This window comes from Gallus gallus, chromosome 3 (assembly GCF_016699485.2).
Source record: "Gallus gallus isolate bGalGal1 chromosome 3, bGalGal1.mat.broiler.GRCg7b, whole genome shotgun sequence".
Classification (NCBI taxonomy): Eukaryota; Metazoa; Chordata; class Aves; order Galliformes; family Phasianidae; genus Gallus; species Gallus gallus.
This window is the reverse complement of record NC_052534.1, coordinates 86,459,790-86,480,951: the sequence shown is the minus strand read 5'-3', so window position 1 is coordinate 86,480,951 and position 21,162 is coordinate 86,459,790. Positions and strand designations below refer to the sequence as shown.

Genomic DNA, 21,162 nt, shown 5'->3' with positions numbered 1-21,162 from the left:
GTGTGCCCTTGTGGATAAGGAAGCCTGTGGTATCCTGTGATGTGTTAAGAAGTGGCTAGCAAGTTGAGGGAGGTGATCCTTCCTCTCTGTTCTGTCCTGGTGAGGTCACACCTGGAGTATCGTCTCCAGTTCTGGGCTCCTCAGTTAAGAAAGACAGGGAACTTTTAGAGTGGAGCCCATAGAAGGGCCCCAAAGATGATTAGAACCCTTATGAGGAAAGGCTGAGAGACCTTGGATTGTTGAGCCTGAGAGAGCATCTTTATCAATGTTTATAAGTATCTAATGTGCAGGAGTCAAGTGGATGAGGCCTGGCTCCTTTTTGTGGTGCCCGGTGACAGGACAAGGGGCAGTGGGCACAAACTGGAACATAGGAAGTTCCATCTGAACATGAGAAAGAACTTCTTTACTTTGAGGGTTACAGAATGCTGGAATAAGCTTCCAAGAGAGGCTGTGGAGTCTTCTCTGGAGATGCTCCAAAACCTGCCTAGAGTGTAACCTACTCTAGGAAACTAGTTTAGCAGGGATTTGGATGAGATGATCTCCAGAAGCCCTTCCAACTCTTGTTTTGTGAGAGAAAACTCAGGTTCCAGTGAATTCAGCTTAGTAGATTAAGCAAAAGCTGTGCTTGCAAGCAAGACAAAACAGGGAATTCATTCGCTACTTCCCATCAGTGGAAAAATGTTCAGCCATTCCCAGGAAAGTGGGGCTCCATCACAGCTAATGGTTACTTGGCAAGATAAGTGCTGCAACTCCGAATGTCTTCCTCATCCTCCTTCTTTTCCCCCCATTCTGAAGCAGGCCATGTGGAATGGACATCCTGTTGGCCAGTTGAAGTTAGCTGTCCTGGTCCTGTTCCTTCCTTTATGCCAGCTCCTTGCTGGCAGGGCAACATGAGAAACTGAAAAGACCTTGATTCTTTGGAACTACTTCTTAGCAACAACTAAAACATCCCTGTGTTATCAACATAGCTTTGCTCATGGGTCCAAAACATAGCTACTGGATAGGAAATTAACTCTCTCTCAGCCAAAACCAATACAAGGAAGTTTTAAAAAACAAACACAAAAAAAACAACAAACAAACAAACAAAAACAAATGCAGACTTGTAGGAAATTGAGACTTTATTAGTTCTCTTACTCTTAAAAATAATGTGATTCCTCTACCAATAGATCACTATAACTGGTTAGCTGCAGAGAGACTCACTTTCACGTGGGATATTTCAACGGATAAGGCTAATGATAGGCAGATTGAGGAATTTTGCAGTTCAGGTTGATTTGGCAGGTTTTTGCCCAGTAGTTTCAAAAGACCTCGTTTTTCCTATAAGAACATATGTACCTATGTTTTAAAACTGCCACGAGGATACTAGTTTGTTAATTATTTCTTCCTCTCTAGGTTTGATCATTCTCCTTGTGACCCAACAGTCACGTTACTTGGACCCCCAAATAATGCTGTTGCCTGTGTGATATGCTGCCAAACATTTTCAACCTTTCAGCTGTACAGTGATCATCTTTTATCTAAGGCAAGACCATAAGGATAAGTAACTCATCTGACTGAATGTAGTAGAGGGTTATCAAGACATAATTCTGCACATTTTCCCTTTTAACCCTCTTCCTTCCACTCTCCATTGATTATTCTTCCAAATAGTTTTTTCTTATTCTGCAACGTTTCAAACACTTGATGTATCCTGACAGTACTCCTATTAAATCTGACCCTTTATATTGTGCTCTGGTGTACATCAAAGACAGCTGCAGTTTTGTCTTGATCCTTTTATCCTTGTTGGTGCTGTTAATAGGTATTTCCCTTTATTTGCATCTCCAGAACTAAGAAATATAAAGAAAAGAAATTAAAGTGAAATAATAAGAGGTAAAGAGCAACATAAAAGGATATCAAAAAAGGAGGCAGCAGAGTTAGAGAAGAAACTTGAGTGACTCAGCTGCAATTGATTCTTTGTTGTCTACAGTGTCTCCACTGATACATGTCTGGCACTACGTGTTAGTTAACTGGCAGAAGGGAACAGGATAATGTAGCATTTGAGTTTTGATTAGAATATAAGCTAATAGAATTGGGGTTTGTTTTTGTTGTTCCCTACCTCCATTCTTTTCCTTTCTTTCTTTTATAATGTCATCTGTCTTTCCCTTCAGCTTAATGACAGATGCTCAGATGCTAACTTCAGAGTGCATGGTTTTATTTAAGCAATCTGTTGCTGAATTGTGTAATGGGTAACAGTTGCAAAATTTAGTGTTTTAATAACAAATGTTCTTGTTTACCCACCTAGCCTATTAAATTCAAGGGAAATACTAAATATTGTGAAAATCAGACTAATTTAAGGCAGTAGAAGTAACTCTTGATACATGATCATATCTGGCAAGCTTGACAGGTTGCATCATAGTTTGTCCCTGCTCTTTTTCCTTTTATTCCAAGTTGTGTGCCTGTGATATGTCCATGGGCATTAGCAGGAGTTACAGGCAAGTTTGGTCAAAGGCACTGCCTCTTGCAGCAGGCAAAAGGATGGAATTATTTTGGTTTGGAAGGAAGGGGGAATAATTCTGAGGAGAGCAAAAACCTGTCATGAAGATTCTTCGGGGAGGCAGAAGAAAGGGAGAAGAAGCAAAAAAAAAAAAAAAAAAAAAGAGTAGAATTAAAGAACTTTGTCCCTTGAAGCAGAGATTGAAGTTGATGTTGAAGTTTGGCTATTCCTCTTGTGTCTCACAAGCTGAAGCGCATAGCTTGGAAATAAACATACATGTGGTACCTGAGAATCTAAAAGTGAAAATATTGCTATAGAGGTGGAAAGGAATGGAAAGATGTGAAAAGAAATGGGACTCCTTCGTTGATTCTGTGTTTGTTCTCACGACATCATTTTATTCTCCAGCTAAATCAAAATGACGGACATGAGGAGGATCTCCCTCCACAACATATTCAATGTTTTGCATGCCCATGCTGCTTCCTCCTCTTCACCAAAAGAGATGAATGTTTGAAGCATATGTCAGGAAAGAACCACTTTCTCCAGCTTTCTAAATCGAACGGTGCGTTGCTACTAAATGTACTTAGCGTGCTCCTCATTTCTGATAATTTATACTTTGTGTGATATGACTTATATTCTTCTGCTATGTAAAAAAGCTTAAGGCTTTTAAGTTTGTTTAATACATTTTTGTTTTTCTTTTAAGGCCTTGCCTATTCTGTAAGATCTTAAAAATATGTGCTTTGTAATTTTAAAAGCATCCCCTCTTACAGAACAGTTAATCTTGGGTAAGTGGCCGAGACAGATTAGAATTACGTGGACTTGACTTATTTTTCAAGAAGATGCCATGTTTTAGATAATTTAGCTTTCAGTATAAGTCTTATGTGGTCAAGGGATCTGTATAGTTTCTCATTTTCATACCATATCTGTCACTTCTGCCCTCCCCCCAGAGAGGCTGCAGGAAGTACACAGTAAGGATGGGCTTTGAAGATCTTCCTGCAGGCTGAGACAGTACTGTCATGTTCATGGAAACGTCCATCTGCTTTGTTGTTTGGAGTCCTCTAGTATATTGCCCTTCTAATGTAGTTTTATTCTCAATTAGGATGCTAATTATGAATTTGCTGACTTGGAGATGTATTGAAATTGGGTTGTAGGTTTTAAAAAAAAATACTGGTGACCTACTGCTTTGAAAAGATGAATAACACAAAATAGAGAGATGGATAGCACTTAAAGTGCTCCCTTTTTTTTCTTTTTGTTTGCAAGGGTTGGTCTTCAGGATTAATGTCAACATGGGCTGTGCTTGAAAGACTTAAACTCAAGTTTCTTCCTACTGATCATTACATCTTATTAAGCAGAAAATTAAAATAGCATTTGTAAGTAATGCTGCAGATGGGAAGGAGAGATGGTCCAAGTATGTGAGAACTTATTAAATGAGTAGCATACCTTGTCTTTTCTTAAACACGCTGTGGCTTTAAGCAAAAGTGTATGTAGTAGGAGTATGTAGGTAGTGACAGATGGAGAGGCAGAAAGTCAGAAAGTTAGTAAAGAGCTGCCCAAGAGAGAGATCTGACCTGAACTTGCAGAAGGAGGGAAATAATCTGTCACTGAATATGAAAACCAAGATGCTGGTACATTCAGATATAAGATTGTTACAGAATTTTAACAAAGTAATGCAATTTTATGTAATGCTTCCATTGCAGAAATACTGGAGCTCAGCTGACACATGGTAACTTGACTTCTGAACCCCCTGACAAATAAATGTAATTGTAGAAACGTCCGAAAGCTGGAATGTTACGAGAACTCTTAAGGTGTGACTGTGCTTTCTGCCATTCTGCATTGTAGAAATGAAGGCTGATGTTCCTCTACCTTTCCCATCCTATGCAAAGAAGCTGCTGATATCTCTCTGCAAAGAGGTTCCCTTCCAAGTGAAATGTATGTCCTGCTTACAGATACTACGCTCCCATATGGAATTAACAGCTCACTTCAGGTTTGTGAGAGGCAGCTGTCATTATAATGTGAACATGCATAACTGATAACCAGTGTGTTTATATAACTGACACAGATGTGTTATGTAGTGGTGCTACTGAAATTCAGGGCACCTAGGGCCATCTGAATGTTGAATTACTGGGTAGACTATCCAAAACAAAAACTTTCCTTTTCCACATTTCTTACTTTCTCTTGATCCATAAAATCACTGGTCAGTGTTTGTATTCCTTTTGTTACTTCTTGTGAGAGAGAACAACAGAACTTCATTGATTTCTGTTCCGTTATTTCAAAGTTTTCAGCATTTGATTTCTAAGATGCGCTGTGTGAGCACCATAGTGCATCAATCCAAGTGCAAGTGTTGGGAATTAATACTTACTTCTCTTTAAAATGCAGACTAGCTAGGCAGTGCATGTTTTTGTTGACTAGTTGGTAAGTCAGCTAAAGTAAACTGAGGGCACTACTTACTCACGCTGTTGCTGTTGATACTAGGTAAAATTTCAAAGTATATCTCAACGTTTAAAAATGTTTGTGATTATGATATACACCTTTATGATGTGTGTGTATATATATATATATATATGTATATTTTTAATCCACACTAGAACACGTTGTCGTAATTCTGGCCCTATGGCAGTGTCCAAGAAGAGGATCTCCCAGGTTGCAGAGATATTCAGAACAAAAGGTCACTGTGAGAACTGTGATAAGCTGCTTGCTGATGAGAATCAGATCATGCAGCATAAGCAAAGCACTAAACATAACATTAAAGTTCTTACTACAATGGAAGAGTCCATCTTGATGTTCTGTCATATCAATGAAAAAAATAAAAATGCATCTCATTTGTGCCATTCTGTGGATTGGTCAAGACCATTGCTTAAGAGACATTTGAGCCCGAATGAGTCAGCCAATGAGAGTGAATTTACTCCTTCAAAACGGAAGAGTGATTTAAAAAAGGCCAACGAAGATCGTGTTGGAAACCAAAGCCAAGGTAGTGCTTGCAAAGTGAAAGCCTGGTTTTGTGAATGCCTTCAAAAGTTTCTTACGGAAGAGTCAGTAGAAAAACACATTTTGTCAGCAAATAGGATCTGTCACAAATGTGCTGTATGTGGAAAGCTTGCTGAAAACTCAAGTATCATCCGCCTGCATATGAGCCGATTCCATGGAGGGGCACACTTGACTAACTTTCTTTACTGGTGCAGAGCATGCTCTGTAGATCTCCTCAAAGAAGAGGATATTATGAGACATGTGACTGAGTTCCATGGCGGACATAGTTACTATTACGAGCAAGAAGCTCTAGAAGATGAACCCATGCCATCAGCTTCTGACACAGTGTACATTTCCAAAGATGAAAAGAAAGACTCCATTCCTAGCCCTATGGAAATCTCTCCTGAAAAAAGTCCTCGTCTGGGAAAATGGCAGTGCCACGTTTGTGAGGAGATGTTTGAATCTGAAGACAGCGTTAAGCAGCATTGTATGTCCCTAGAAAGCCATGCGTTTCACAGGTATTGCTGTGGATTATGCAAAAATCACTTCCGGAAAGTAGGAACGCTGCAGCGCCACTTCCAAGAGCGTCATAATGGAGAGGTAAAAATTAAATACTTCTGTGGCCTTTGTGGCGATCTCTTTTTTGACACAGACGAAGAATTTCTAATCCATTATAAGGAGTCTCATAGCATGGACTATGTATTTGTGCCTGAGCAGATGGAAATATCAATAAAAAAAGAAGATGACTTCCTCCCAGAAGAAAATGGAGACTATTTAACCTGTGGTTGCCGGACAACTTACATCTCCAAAGTAAACAGGAGGAATGATTCCATTAATTGTCAGAAAGCCATGCTGCAGGAAGGAAACTTATGGTTTCGCTGCTGCTTGTGTTCTGCAACTGCACAGAATTTTGCAGATTTGAACAGTCATCTCAACAGCCACACGTCGGTGAAAAGTAAGCGGGAGATGTATGTTGTTAGATGTGCTGCATGCAACAAAAATTTTGATGATCTTCAGAGTGCACATCAGCACTATCACATGAAACACTGCTTCTTACAGAAAGCTGATATATCAAGTTTTGCATCAGAACCAGAAAATGCAGTGTTCAAGTTCACAGCAAGTGGGGCCTGTGTGGACAAAAAACCCCACGAACTAAAATTTCATGCAAATCCATCCAAGACTCAGGGAAGATCACAGTCTCCTCCCCTGCAGGGACCGATCCACGGAAAGAAAGGAAAAACTGAAAATTCAGCATGCTCCAAAGAGCCTGGTGAGGGTTTGTAGAAATTAGAGGCTTTTTATATTATCACACTGTTTTAATGTCGGTACAAGTATGTAATGTATCATTTGCCTGTATCTAGTCTGTAAGTCAGCTCAGAACTTATTTTTATTGTCGAAGTTGCATTTTGAATACTTGAGATCTAAGTCTATTGCTATATACCTTATGAATGAAGTTTAAAAAAAAAGAAGGTTTTAAAAAAATGACACCAAGTTTGGAGGCAGCGTTGATCTCCCTGAGGGTAGGGAGGCCCTTCCTAGGGATCTAGATAAGCTGGATCACTGGGCTGAGGTGAATGGGATGAGGTTCAGCAAGGCCAAGTGCCGGGTCCTGCACTTTGGCCACAATAACCCCAGGCAATGCTACAGGCCTGGGGCTGAGTGGCTGAATGACTGTGAAGAGGAAAGAGACCTGGGGGTGTTGGTTGATGCTTGGCTGAACATGAACTGACAGTGTGCCCAGGTGGCCAAGATGGCCAACGGCATCCTGGCCTTCATTAGAAATAGTGTGGTGAGCAGGAGCAGGGAGGTAATCATCCCCCTGTACTCAGCACTGGTGAGGCTGCACCTCAAGTATTGTGTCCAGTTTTGGGTCCTTCACTACAAGAAAGACATTGAGGCACTGGAACGTGTCCAGAGAGGGGCAACAAAACTGGTGAGGGGTCTGGAACACAAATCTTATGAGGAGCGTCTGAGGGAGCTGGGATTGTTTAGTTTGGAGAAGAGGAGGCTCAGGGGAGACCTCATAGCACTCTACAACTTCCTGAAGGGAGGCTGTGATGAGGAGGGGTTTGGCTTCTCCCAGGCAACAAACAGGACCCGAAGAAATGGCTGCAAGTTGTACCAGAGGAGGTTTAGGTTAGACATAAGGAAAAACTTTTTCTCTTGGAGAGTGGTCAGGCACTGGAATGGCCTGCCCAGAGAGGTGGTGGAGGTGCCGTTCCTGGCAGTGTTCAAGAGGGGTCTGGATGAGGAGCTACGAGATACGGTTTAGTGGCTTGTGTTAGCAATGGTGATGGGAGGACGGTTGGACTAGATGATCTTGTAGGTTCTTTCCAACCTTGTGATTCTACGATTCTATAAAGTGGACAAACGTTTCAGTCCAAAGGCTCTCACGTGTAATTTTTCAAGTTACTTGGGAGTATAATTTGATGATTCAGAACCCCAGGTGGAGATCAAGCTCCTAGAAATGTGAAAGCACAGTAAAATACACACACAAGGAAACTTACCTCCTCTGTATGTATAAATAGGTGAGGCTGGTGGTGCTTTCTGCGTAGGCAGTCCTGTTATTACACTGTCTTTTCACTTGTGTTTAGCTTGCAAAAAATAATCTCAGCTGAGGATTTCTGCTCACAGTATGTATTGGAATGGCTTTGCCTGAAGTGTCTGTGTTTAAATTTCTTTTAAATTCACGTCACTTCCAAGGATGACATCAAGAATGCCAAAGATGTATCTTATATGTACAAAAATTGGGAGTATTTTTTAATTTCTCATGGTGTCATAATACTTTTGATTAATATACAGCACAAAGTACGTTTCTAAACATTTTACGTGCTATTATGGTTTTAAGCATTTAAATGTCATGAATGTGCCATAGTAGGAAGTGCACAGCTGAATGTTAAGTATACTAATAAAGACATCAGTGTCTCAGTGAAGTAGCTCTCTGTGCCAGCTATCCAGTTCTACAACATCATACTGCTAGATTCTACTATCTTTTATCTAATTTATTTATTACTAAAGGATACTTCAGTTGATTTAAAAACAGTGCTCAAACAATGCAGCCACTAAATAGGATAATGTTTTATGACTTTTAGCTTATGTAGTGGTTTAATACATGATTTTTTTTCAAAAATGTGTCTGAATTGATGTATGTTTGTTGACTGGAAAGTTGAGTAAACTTAAAATGTTCCTATTTATCTCATTGAAGACGGTGAACTTCCAGATCTCGACTACTTGAGTACCATGACTCACATTGTGTTGGTGGATCTGGACAACTGGGGAAGCTTATTCACACAGCTGCCAGCTAACCTGAACCAAGGAACGTTTATCTGGGGCTTTCAAGGTAAAGCGGTCAAAGGAAGAAAAGATGAGTGAGTTTACACACGTATTTGAGCCGAGATTCTTTGAGAGAATAAAGAGTGGGGAAAAAAGCAGCCATTGGGGCCTCTTAAGTCATGACATCACAGAAATCAAGTAACAGAAATGTTCTCAAACTTTTCTAACTCAGCATTAAGTTCTGCTGCTCTTATTATTCCTTATAGAATACTGTTCCAGAGGTGCTAAATGGTTTTGGGAGTCTTTTTGGGTCCCTGCTGAACTTGCTTAGGCAGTAAACTAGCATTTCATGGTTCTCAGGATACACGTAATACCCAGAGGAGAAAAAAAAAAAAAAAAAAAAAGAATTTCTTTCTAGCTAGTTTCTAACTCCCAAGTCCTTGTTGCATGTTTTTTCTTTTTAGATCCAGAAGGCATGATTTTACTTTCCTGTATTTCAATTTTCTTTGGTCTCTGGCCGTCCTGTACTAAATTTCTTGCTTTCCAAAGGGGGGTTGATGCATTCAGGCTGCCTAGTGGGAATGTTTGCTAACAGTCTTGAACAGAGAGACCATGCTGAAGAGTTAGCGGCCATTAAAATGGGCCCAATTTGTACTGAAGAACAGTTTGGTCGTTTATTGGTGTCACAAGGATTGTTGCAAAGCTTGGGAATGCTAAGGTTCATGAGGACCATAACAGTAGTTTGTGGAGTTATTTAATGCATGCTATTTCTGTTCGTTTATCTTGTGAAAATATGGTGACATCCCTGTCTCATGTTTTTCTGTGCTTTCCAGGCAGCATCACTGACTTGTTTTTTAATGATAAACATTGCATTATGTCTGTTACTCCTGTTTTTGTGATTTTTTTTTTATACAATCTTAGCTTTTCTTTCAGTTCCCCTCATTATACTGACCAGGTTCTATGTTGTTTCTGTTCTCAGACATTCAGTTTTCTGTCACTCATTTTGTGGTCTAGCTCCACTAGAGCTCTGTCAGCTGTTCTTGACCCCCGAATGCCAAAGTTGTTGATTTGAAGTCTTTCCCAAATGACAGTGGCCATGACTGTCATAACAGATGAGAACAACTTGGAAAGACCATTTTTCTCAGAGACAGAATACCCCTAAATCCTTTCTGTGTAGTCTGTTACTAAATCCTTGAACTTTGTGGTTGTTTCTGATGCCCTCTTATAGACATTAGGATAGAAATTTAAAAAAAAAAAATCTGCTGGAGACTGCTTCTATTCTTTGTCAGACTTGGGGATAACGCAGTCCTCTGTGAGTGGTTGTTTCAGGTGTCCTCACGTGAAGTGCAGTCAATGACTGGTTTCACTTCCCATTCAAAACGCTGTCTTACATTCAGCCGTTATATTACCTGGCAGATCAAGCAACACTTTTTTTCCCTTCCTATGCAGACCCATTATTTCTTAGCATCTGGGAATGTCATGAGGTTCTTAATCACTTCCTTCAAATTGTCTTCCATTTGTTTTCATGTTCTCATGGTAATGTCAAGATCCTCTGATTTTCGATCCTCCTTTAAAGACTTGCTGCTCCTTTCCTTTCCCTTGCGACCTGTTTCAGCCTGTTTTCTTTTCACCGTTCTCTGTTAACTATTTTCTCAGCTGGTAACTACATGTTTTAGGCTACTGTTGTTTAGAAAATTCCAGCTTTACTTTTTTTAATTGTCATATCACTTTTCTTCTCCTTGACTGCATCCAAGTGTTTATCCAATCTCTAATATTTGTCTTCAGCTTTTGCTTCAGTTCTTGGATCTTCTCCTTAAGGAGTTCTGACATGTGACAATCTAATCATAAATTCTCTTGGGAATAATCTTGGCATTAGTAAAGGGTTCCATATGGGAAACATTTCTGTTGATGTACTGGTTTCCTAGAGCTCCTTTGCTTCTGCACATCGACCATTAACTGTGCTTAGAACTGGAAAAGATGTGTCACTGTCTCTAAACATACATGATTTCTGGAAAATATTTTTTTCAGAATTAATAGAAAAATAGATAGAATATTGAATGAGAGGCTTTGTGTGGGATCAGGCTTGCTCCTTTTTCATTTTTGGCTTTCTAACCCAACGAAGGCTTTGGGGCTTTTGGTAATGCTTTCTATTCCAGCTTTCACGTTTGTCAAAATAAATTCTGTCTTTAAAGCCAGTTTTACTTTTGCCTTGCTTTCTTAATATATGGTGACATTGCTATACTTTTTTTTTTTTTTTTTTGAATGCTTAGGAGGATACAGTAACTGGAAACCTCCGGTGCAGTGCAAAGTCTATAATTATCTTAACAAGATTGGATGTTTCTTCCTTCATCCACGGTGTGGTACCAGAAGAGAGGCAGCAGACTTTGCACTCTGTGTTCATGTAAGTTAGTGTGTGCTGTCTTTATTGTTGTTTTTAGTGTGAGAGAAGGATGGCAGATGATGAATGCCGCTGATGTTAAGTACTAATTAGCTGTGAGATTCTTAGATTCTCTTCACACAACTTCTCTGTCCACTAAAAAGAATTATAGAACCATTGCTGAATTGAATGAAGACAGTGTGTTGAGAAGTGATTTTGAAGGAACCCCCTCACACCTTTGGGTAACCCTGAATGTCATACATTTTACTCTTGCTGTATGACTTGAATTATGGATTGCATGAAGACCACACAACATAAATTACATTGGTAAATATAGTAAATGTAGCTGTCATCATCACTCTGCCCTATGCTTCACATTTTTTTCTTTAGGAGTACAAATGTAATTCCAAGTAAGACGTGTAAGACATCACTCTGTTGTGAAAAGGTGGGAGCTGGTTAGGATATGAAGAATTAAAAAAAAAAAAAAGTAAAAAAAAAATACAACAGGTGTTACAGTTTCTGTTTCAGAATGAAGTGAAACGTTTGTCTCTCCCTTCAAGTGGTCTGAATCTGGAGCTAGATGGCCATGGATGAGTGCCAGCTTCAGAGACCTTGCTGAGCTGACAAAGAGCTGTGCCCATGTTCAGTAGACCTAGGGCTTTGGGCTGGGAGATGTGTAGATGAAGGGCAGGAACCTGGGCTATCATGAGGACTCCCCACTGTAGCATTATCAGTTTTATCAGGCAACATGTTCTAGTGCCTCACCATCCTTTGAGTAAAAAATACCTTTCATGGTAGTGTAAATTCCATGTAATGATAAAAGTGGAGGTAAGATGCTGTAGATTTTCCTACAAAGAGTTTTTACACAAAGCTAGCCAGAGCCTATAAGATAAAAGTGCAGTATTAACATCTGTCATTTGTTTCCATGCAGGCTGGTCGGCTAGATGAGCACCTGCCCAAGCAAATTCCTTTCACTGTACTTTCTGGAGACAAAAGCTTCCTGGAACTGGAAGCTCAATTTAAGATGACTCAGCGGTCAGCTCGCATTCTAAATCCCCATCACATCGAAGGAGACATGATGTGTGCCTTGCTAAACAGCATTTCAGATACCACAAAAGGTAGAAAGTCAACATCAAATGCAGTCTTTCCAGCAGTCTAGGTGTCAATAAAATAAGTGAGCTCTTGTGCTGATGAAAACAAGTCGTTGCTTGGTGCTTCTTGTATTGTGTTGCAATGAAATGCAGCTCAAAAGATCAGTTTGTTTGGTACAAGCTTTGAAACCAGACTTAACTTCACATTTTTTGTTCTATCTAACAAAACCTGGAACAAACAGTTATTTCTGTCTGAAACCTCCTTTCCGTCTGGAGAAGAGCTGTTTAGAGCACTGTGATGCGTTTACTTATTGATTTCTACTGAAATCTGCTTTGTTTGATTTGTGCTGTGTGTGAGACAGCTGTGACCCTGCTAAAGCCATTGTTATTTCCGAAAATCTTTGTCTGTTTTAACTCTGGTTGTTGTGCATCCAAGTGTTGACCTCCAGTCACTTGTTATTTGTCCTCAATGGCACATGGCTCACACCTCTGTTTGGAGGAAAAATACCAGTGAAGGCCTTTAATACTCTAATTAATGCCATGCTTAAGTGATTACACTGTTTTTATATAGAACAATCAGAGGTTTGAGCAATCTTATTTTGATGCAAGGGATATTGAGGCTGAGATGTGTTTAAATACTTCCCAATATCTTGAAGTTTTCATAGAGGAACTGAATTTTCCTATTTATAATTCTCCTATAGACGTTCTTTTCATGTGCATTTACTATGTTAGTATTTAACATAACTATTGTGGTGATGGGGACTGTTGGGAGGCCCCAGACTTGAACTTACTGACTGCACAGTCATTGTGCATCTCACTAAGGTTGTATGTGTGGTTGTTACCAAAAAAAACAGCAACTTACTTCAAGCAAGGAGTTGCTGGGATCGTGTGTGTCATGTTCCTGTGCAAGTACACAGTGAACAGAATTGTTTTGAGCCATCCTCAGGTCCCTTCTGCTGTCAGTGTCAACAGGGTGTAACCCAGGCAGTAAAAATTACCTGCTTTCTCCTGTTCCTGTATTAAAACAGGACATTCGAAAACTCAGTTTTGATAATGGGACCGTGTAGTCAGGGGAGTGAGTTGGTGTCATGGCGAGGAGTCTATGAAAGGTTTTGAAAAAGATGCAGCCACCTCAGAATGTATGCTTCACTGCATGGGTCAGAAGCATCAGCAGGCATTTGCAAGTCTTCCTGTATGTAGCAAGACCAGTATCAGAGGGCTGAGGTGGAAAGTTGTGCCTTTGTATCGTGGGCTGGTCTAACCTGTAGTCCTGTTACAGAAACGCAGCTGAATATGAGGAAATATAAACAAGGTTTGTTTGCTTTCCAGTGGTATCAAACCTATAGGCATTATTCTGGAGGGAGGAAACAGGTGAAAAACATTTACCACAGAGAGTTGCGTTGAAAAATTAAAAACAGCTGTTGGTATTGGATGAGCTTCAAAATGAGACGGCAGTTTACCTGAATCATCTCTGTAGAGCTATAACTAGCATTGCTTGGATGGGCAGTCTGACTGTTGTACCTTGTGAAGCATTTTACCATTTCAGCAGAACTGCTGTGGTAACTGTACTGTATGCAGTCATTTAAAGGGAGAGGGAAAAAAAAGAGCGACATTCCTGTGTATGTTGCAGGTTATCAACTGTGTTTCCATAGGAGAACATGAATTTCCTCTGTGGTATGAAGAGTAGGCAGGATTACCTGCTTTTTCTTGATAAAACTAAGTTCATAATTTTTTAATTTTCTTCTAAGCTGAAGGCACAACACATGATGAGAGATTCATTCATGTGAGTAGAGGGTTTGAGTAAGACAAGTTACTCCCTTACCAACAGAGGTTTGCAGCATGCAGAAAAACAGCACAATCCCTTGACTATATCTTGTCACCAGGTCTCTAGCAGTGCCAGTACTGCTACAAAGTGCACTTCTAATGAATGCTGGACAGTGCTCAGGGCAAAGTTGGTGGTAGGTTAGGGATCATCATGACCATGCTGACACTGGTACGAGTGCCAGAAATTCTGTTGACAGAAACAATTCTTGTATAAGTTGAGGACTTCAGCTTAGCTGTGTCTCTCAGAAACTCATGTTCAGATTACTTAATTGCTTGAGTTCCTAAGTCAAGGGACTTTCTTCTTTAAGGAGCCCGGCTGCCTCATGAGATTGTCAGAACCAATGACGTAGTGATATATGATGCTTTCCTGAATTTTCAGTTAGCACAGGTGTCAGACTGCAGATGATTAGGTTACAGCTTCCAGCCCCTGCTGTCCAAAGAGGCTTAACACGAAGAGCGTGAGCATCTGTAGTGTGATGCATGGTAGCTGCACCATGAGTACAGTTTTTGCACTTACTGCTTTATTTACACAGTTATCACAGTGGCCACAACCTACAGCCGTAGGAACTGATAAGAAAGTCGCCCTTGAATTGTGGCCTTGTGTTTAGCTACCATAGGAAGCTTTGGTATGTCAGTGCCATACCTTAGATGTATATTTGAATATATATATACATGCCCTAGGGAGAAAGAAGTATGTTATGACTTAAGATAATGAGCCTCGACAAGAATTCCAACCAAGTGGATGAACTGGGAAGACCTCACCATCCAGACCATAAAAACAAAGCTTCAAGGTTTAGTTTAACCTGATTGTGAATTTTTAGAGAGGTGTTTAAGATGAAGATTAAATGAAAGTCTGTGTGACCACCATGATATTGGCTGCAGTTTCAAAAAAAAAAAAAATGCAATTAAAGCAGAATTGGGGATAGAGCTTTATTTTTAGTCATGCTGCACAGAATGAAGGCATGCAGAGAGAGATATGCAGAATGAAGCTTTAGTTTGCATAGAGGAAGAGATGGCGTTCTGGACTTTTGAGCCCTCAGCAGGGAGCAGATGCAATTGCACTTATGGATGATGTCGCCTAACAAAGAAACAGAGATCAGAGTCATAGATAGTGGGGAGGAGTAGGTGGGGAAGAACCCCCAGGGATTTAGTGAAGAAGGAATAAACAAAAGGAAGGCAAGGGTCATTGTTTTAAAGGCAAAATGATCACAAACGTACGTGATTAATAGACGTAAAAAGGAAAAGGGACAGTGATTGGAGAGAGTTTTGTGATATTTATGTCACTGTGTATTGGGATGATGAAGAGACCGATGAAATAAGGAGTTAGTGAAAAGGCTAAGAGAAAACACTGTAGGAGAGGGAAAGGGAGGTAGGGTGCAATTAATTCACGCGTGATTAATGTGTGAAACAGTCATGAGGTGTTTGTATGGGAAAGTTAGGGAAAGGAAATCCCATTTTTCAGCATGACGGGGGAACCAGCAAACCTGATAGAAACTATTGAGGGAGTGGTGGTAGCTTAGGAGGCTGTAAGGGAAGAGTGCCAGAGGAGAGGAATTATTCTGGGACGTGTGGGCAGCTAATCCAGATTCAGGCTGACACTTTGGTGTCAGGACAAGGGGTGACACTTGTGTTGTGTGGCAGTTTAACCATCCCTTTCCAGAACAGGTTTCTGAGGCTTGGGAAGTGCTGTTGTACTGTATCTCTCAAGGAATGTTACTGTGTCTACTCCCATCTTTAGGATTAATCTTCCTGATCACTGAGCTCTATGCTTGTACAATGTTTGTTTTCATGATTTTTTTTTCCTTCAATCAGGAATTTGGCAATATATGAGAACAGCAGAGAGCAGCAGGATTTCTTTGAGAGAAGGGATACCATTGGAGTTTCCTAGCTGTTGCGTATTTAACAAAACATACCAGAGAAGAGGTTGTATCTTAAGATGTCCTGACTAATAAATTGGGCAATTGCTTCTTCTCTGACCGCAGAGTTTCTGGGAGTTGTGGAGTATGCTAAGCCTTTCTTACAAGAGAAACAGGAAATGCCTGATTTCTTCAGGTTATACATTCTCATTTATGCTATGTCTTCAAAGGTGCCAGCAAAAGCAGAGGTGTATGCTGATGAAGTATGCACAAGCTGAGGAAGCGTGGGTGGGATGAGCAGATGGTGGGTTGTGTTGGAGACCAGCTGAATGGCCAAATGTAGAGGGTGTGGTGGTCAGTGGTGCAAAGTCGAGCTGAAGGCTGGTAACTGTCAGTGTACTCTGGGAATCAGTGCTAGATCCAGTCATCTTTAACTTTTCCACTAATGATTTCGATGATTAAACACGAATGTACCCTCAGAAAGTTTGCAGAGACAGAAAACTGGGAGAAGTGTCTGATAGATCAGGGGGACCTGGGCAGGCCAGAGAAGGAGACTGACGGGAGCTTTGTGATGTTCAACAAAGGGAAACTGTGAAGTTCTGCACCTGGGGAGGATCAACCTTGCTACGTGCTGAGGGCCTGATAGCTGGAAAGCAGCTCCTCAGAAAAGGACCTGGGTGTCCTGGCAGACACAAGTTGACCATGAGCCAGAAATGGTCTCTTGAAGCAAAGAAAGCCAACAGCTTCCTGAGCCTCATTCGGAGGCCTGTACCAGCAGGTTGAGGGAGGTGATACTTCCTGTTTGCTCAGCACTGGTGAGGCCATCCTTGTCCAGTTCTGGGCTCCCCAGTACAGCGTCTTGGCGGTGCCCCGAAGACACGTGGACACAGACCTGGACATCTGTGGTTCTATATGACTATACATGAGCAGAGGGGGAGACAAGGTGGCTTCCAGAGGCCTCTCCCAGCCTCAGCCGTTCTGTAATTCTGGGGTCCTTGCATGGAGCGTATTGACTAGAATCCAGGATCTGCTGAAAGCAGAGTTCAGCCACAGGATGCAGGCATTCTACAAACAACGTTTGATTAATCACTGTGATCTCTGCAGTGTGGAAAGTCAGCCCAGTTTTTTCTGACTTAAAAATGAATCTGTTCAATCAGTTGATTGTTCCATCCATTTGATTGACAACCGATGAATTTCATACTTGATTCTTTCCTAGATAACTTTTGGCCATTTACTGGCCTCTTAATGAGTTAGCTTTTACCAACTCAAAGATCTAAAAGAGCCCAGCAACTACTTTCATGGGAAGTTGAATATTCATCAGTATAGTTAGGTGGGGGCTGGAAGTCTATCAAACAGTGACCAACCTTGAGATCACTGGAGACAGAGTGTAGCTCATGAGACTTCTAACATGCTTTTGAACCTGCTTTGAGTCTGAGCTGATTTTTTTTTTTCCCCTCCAACTAAGCAGAAGATCATCTGTTCTAATTGTTTTCAAGTTTCATAGATTCTTTGAACTCTCTTGGTTCAATTTATCGTAGTCATTGATTTGCAGTTTATTTTATGAACCGAGATTAATATGTGGAAAGCTCAGTATATGATTGGACACCTACCACTTACTGTGTTTGAACTACGCTTTCATGTACAGAGGCTTTGAGCCATATGTACTAATGAAGTAGGCTTGCTTAGAGGTGTAGCCAGTGGAATGGTGTTTCTTCATCTGTGCTTTAAACAAACCTGTCCCTGATGTAACTACTCAGCAGTATTCGGTTATTGCATATCAGTAGTAATGATAATTCATGGAACGGGCAACTTATTTTTAAGACATTTAAATGTTTTGCATGTTAGTTTGTGCATACCTCTGTTCCAGTATTGATGTGTACCCCGCGTTATTACAGCAGTGTAATCAAAGTGGTGTGACTGGTAAATTAAAATATATATATATAAAATCAGAAAGATGAGGCCTGAATTAATACCTAAGGTCCTAGACTTTCTAAATGAACTGAAATAGTAACTTATCTACAAATTGTTTGAATATTCATAACTATTCTAATTGACACTAAAATCCACTTCAGTCAGTAATCTGCTGTATTCTGGAAAAAATGGGTCTCAGGCTTGCCTTCTGCCTCTGTTGGGTAAGTCAGGAGTAAGCAGAAATGAGCTGTGCTCCAGCACTGTGTCAGTGAGTTGCTGCTGTGATTTCTCTTGTGGTAAATACTCTGTGATTCAATAACCAGTTCCAAGAAAGCTGACTTGTTTAGCTAATATCTGAAAGAAGCTGCTGAATTTCTGACTGCTCCAATCCTTTGCTATTTAACCAGCCTTGCAAGTTGCAGTCTAAAGAATACTGCCTTTCCAATTTGCCAACTTCTTTTGTCAAATTGCCTGGGGAAAGGAAACAAAAAAACACCCCCCCCCCCCCCCCCCCCCCCCCAAAAAAAAAAAACCACCTCCAGAAAAGAGCTCTGAATGCATTTTTATTTAAAATGGCAGCAAACCAGAGAATCTCTTGTACTATGCCTTGCTACTTATTGGTCTCAAGATCTCAATTCTTCCATTATATTTACACCCAGAAATGAGTTAGGGAGTGACTGCCTCAACTGTTAGATCTCTAGCAGGTTGTCACAGATGGAATTATCCATTTAAGTTCTAAGACAGAAACAGCAATATATTTATTGATAGAAAGCAGTGATTTAATAAAGCTTAAACATGAATAAGATGACAAGATTTGAGATGGAAAGGTACATTTGATTATTTACAGCATAGAGGGTAGGGGTCAAAACATTCAACTGGGGACCCTCCCATTGACTCACAAGGTTCAGAGTGGACCCCCTTGCTTTATAAACTCCTTCAGCTGTGGAGGTCAGGAGCCTAGGTGTGGCTGGATCCATTTCTGGTCTCAGACTTGGTCAACAGTTTATGTCTAAGGGGGATTATATGTGCACATTCAATCTAAGATGTAATCTTAGGCTTTTAAACTTTGTTAGCTTCACTGTTTTCATTGGTATTCAATGATGGAAAAGAGGCAATGGGCAGAAACTAGAACATGGGAAATTCCATATGTACGTGAGGAGAAAGGTCTTTATTTTGAGAGTGACAGAGCACTGAAACAAACTGCCCAGGGAGATTGGGGTGTCTTCTTCTCTGGAGATATTCAGAACCTACCTGGATGCTTTCCTGTGTAACCTACTGTAGGGATCCTGCTTTAGCAGGGCGAGTGGACAAGTGATTCTATAAAGCAAACTACTGATCATTTACTGAAGATCTGTACAGCAAGGTGTCTTGTTGTCAAGGTTGCTATAACCTTGAGAGGTATCCCAACTTAAATGATCAGTGGTGTCCTTCAACGGTCAATACTGGGACCAGTGCTGTTTAATATCTTCATCAGTGAATGAACAGTAGGATCAAGTGCATTCTCAGCACTTGCAAGAACACAAGTTTGCAGATGATATCAGGCTGTGTAGTGCAGTCAACACACCTAAGAAATGTAATGTCATCAGAGAGGCTTAGACAGACTCCAGCAGTGGGCCCAGGCAAGCCTCATGAGGTTCAATAAATCCAAGTGCAAGCTCTTCCATCTAGCTTGTGGCATCCCTGCTGTTAGTACAAGCTGGAGGATGTAAGGATGGAACACAGCCCTACCAAGAAGGACTTGTGGATACTGGTCAGTGGCAAGCTGGACACGAGCCAGGAGTGTGCCATCGTGGCCCAAAAAGCCAACTAGGTTGCATCAGAAGAAGCGTGGCCAGCAGGTGGAGGGAGGTGATCCTGCCCCTCTTCTGTGCACTGGTGAGACCTCACCTGGAGTACTGTGTCCAGACACGAAGTTCTCAGTACAGAAGAGAGATGGACCTGCTGGAGTGCATCCAGAGGAGGGCCACAAAAATGATCCAAGGGGTGGGACAGCTCTCCTGTGAGGACAGGCTGACAGAGCTGGGGCTGTTCAGCCTGGAGAAGAGATGGCTCCAGGGAGACCTGATAATGACCTTTTGGTATCTGAAGGGGAGCTACAAGAAAGAAGGGGACGGACTCTTTAGCAGGGCCTGTTATGACAGGACAGTGGGAGATGGTTTCAAATGGAAATAGGTGAGACTGAGATTGGAGATGAGAAAAAAGTTGTTTACAATAAGAGCAGTGAAGCACTGGAATGAGTTGCCGAGAGATGTGGTGGGTATTCCATCCCTGGAGACATTCAAGCTCAGGCTGGATCAGTAGCCTGATCTACCTGTAGATGTCCCTGTTCATTGCAGGGGACTTAGACTAGATGACTTTTAAAGGTCCCTTCCAACTCAAATGATTTTATGATTCTATGAAAACCTGCTGTACTGCTCACTATCATGCAGTAGAGCTGAATGGGCTTGTGGGCTGCTCCCTACTTATGGGGTAAGGCGATTGTGTCATAGTCATGCTGCTTTTGTCTAGCACTGAGGTGAGGTTGTGGTTGGGCCAGTGCTTGCTTGATTAGCCATCAGCCATGAGCAAGGTGTTGGTTTCTCCAGCAGCCAGCCAAAGCTGGAAAGGAACCAGTATGGTGGTGAAATGGTCGGGCTGGAGAGGGAAGAGTGAGGGGGGGGCACATCATCACACTTTAGGCCATAATGGTTATTAATAAGTGGGCGAAGCCACATGTGTAGTCGTTCTTTCTTTGTATTTTTTATAAGTGATTTTAATGGTGTTTGGTTTGGGTTTGTGTGTTTTTGTGTTTTTTTTTTCTGTTTTGTTTGCTTTGGTTGGTGATATATAGGGAGGTATCTGTTCTACCCAGATAGCTGGCAGCTCCAAAAAGGTTTCACGGGCAGTCTGCTAAGTGACTGGAGAAAGGCGTTTTTAATAGCAGTAGATACCCAGAGGTTTCTGGCATCTTTGTGGACTTGTGAGTTCTGTTTGATACTAGCTGCTGGATTTTACTCCTGGAAATAGGAGAGTCAGTAATGCTGCTGCTAAGACAAGGTATATGTGCCAGAGGCTTGAAATTTTAGGAAGTCACAAGTCTTCCAAGACTGATACGCAGTCAGTAATTTAGATGTCTGTATCAGAATGTTCTTTGCCTCTAAACTTAATCAGAAGTGTGTCTGTTTGCTAATATGTGAGGAGAAATGCTGCTGTTGCTGTGACCGTAGAGGAGACCTAGTTTGTTGTGGGTGTTATGCAACCTCATTACAGAGACCATCTCCCAAAACAGCAAGAGCCTCTGGGGAGGAAATGAATATGTGATGGGACTAATTGACTTGTTTGGTTTTTAACCCTTAGTTTTCTCAGACTCCATTGAAAAGTTTAGGTGCACCAATTCCTAGTAGACACTTCAAAATACAGCTGTAT

At 41.1% G+C, this 21,162-nt stretch overlaps 1 protein-coding gene across 5 annotated transcripts in view; it reads left to right on the top strand.

Annotated features, from left to right (window-relative positions):
- Positions 1-21,162, top strand: part of ZNF451 (zinc finger protein 451) — a 41,185-nt gene that overhangs the window by 15,949 nt on the left and 4,074 nt on the right. For all 5 annotated transcript variants that reach the window (XM_015284859.4, XM_040698423.2, XM_015284858.4 and 2 more), the window contains 7 exons: positions 1,390-1,516; positions 2,870-3,023; positions 4,301-4,445; positions 5,047-6,695; positions 8,631-8,765; positions 10,969-11,099; positions 12,007-12,193. In XM_015284859.4, coding sequence (XP_015140345.2) covers positions 1,390-1,516; positions 2,870-3,023; positions 4,301-4,445; positions 5,047-6,695; positions 8,631-8,765; positions 10,969-11,099; positions 12,007-12,193 — 2,528 coding nt within the window. The remainder of the gene's footprint in view (positions 1-1,389; positions 1,517-2,869; positions 3,024-4,300; positions 4,446-5,046; positions 6,696-8,630; positions 8,766-10,968; positions 11,100-12,006; positions 12,194-21,162) is intronic.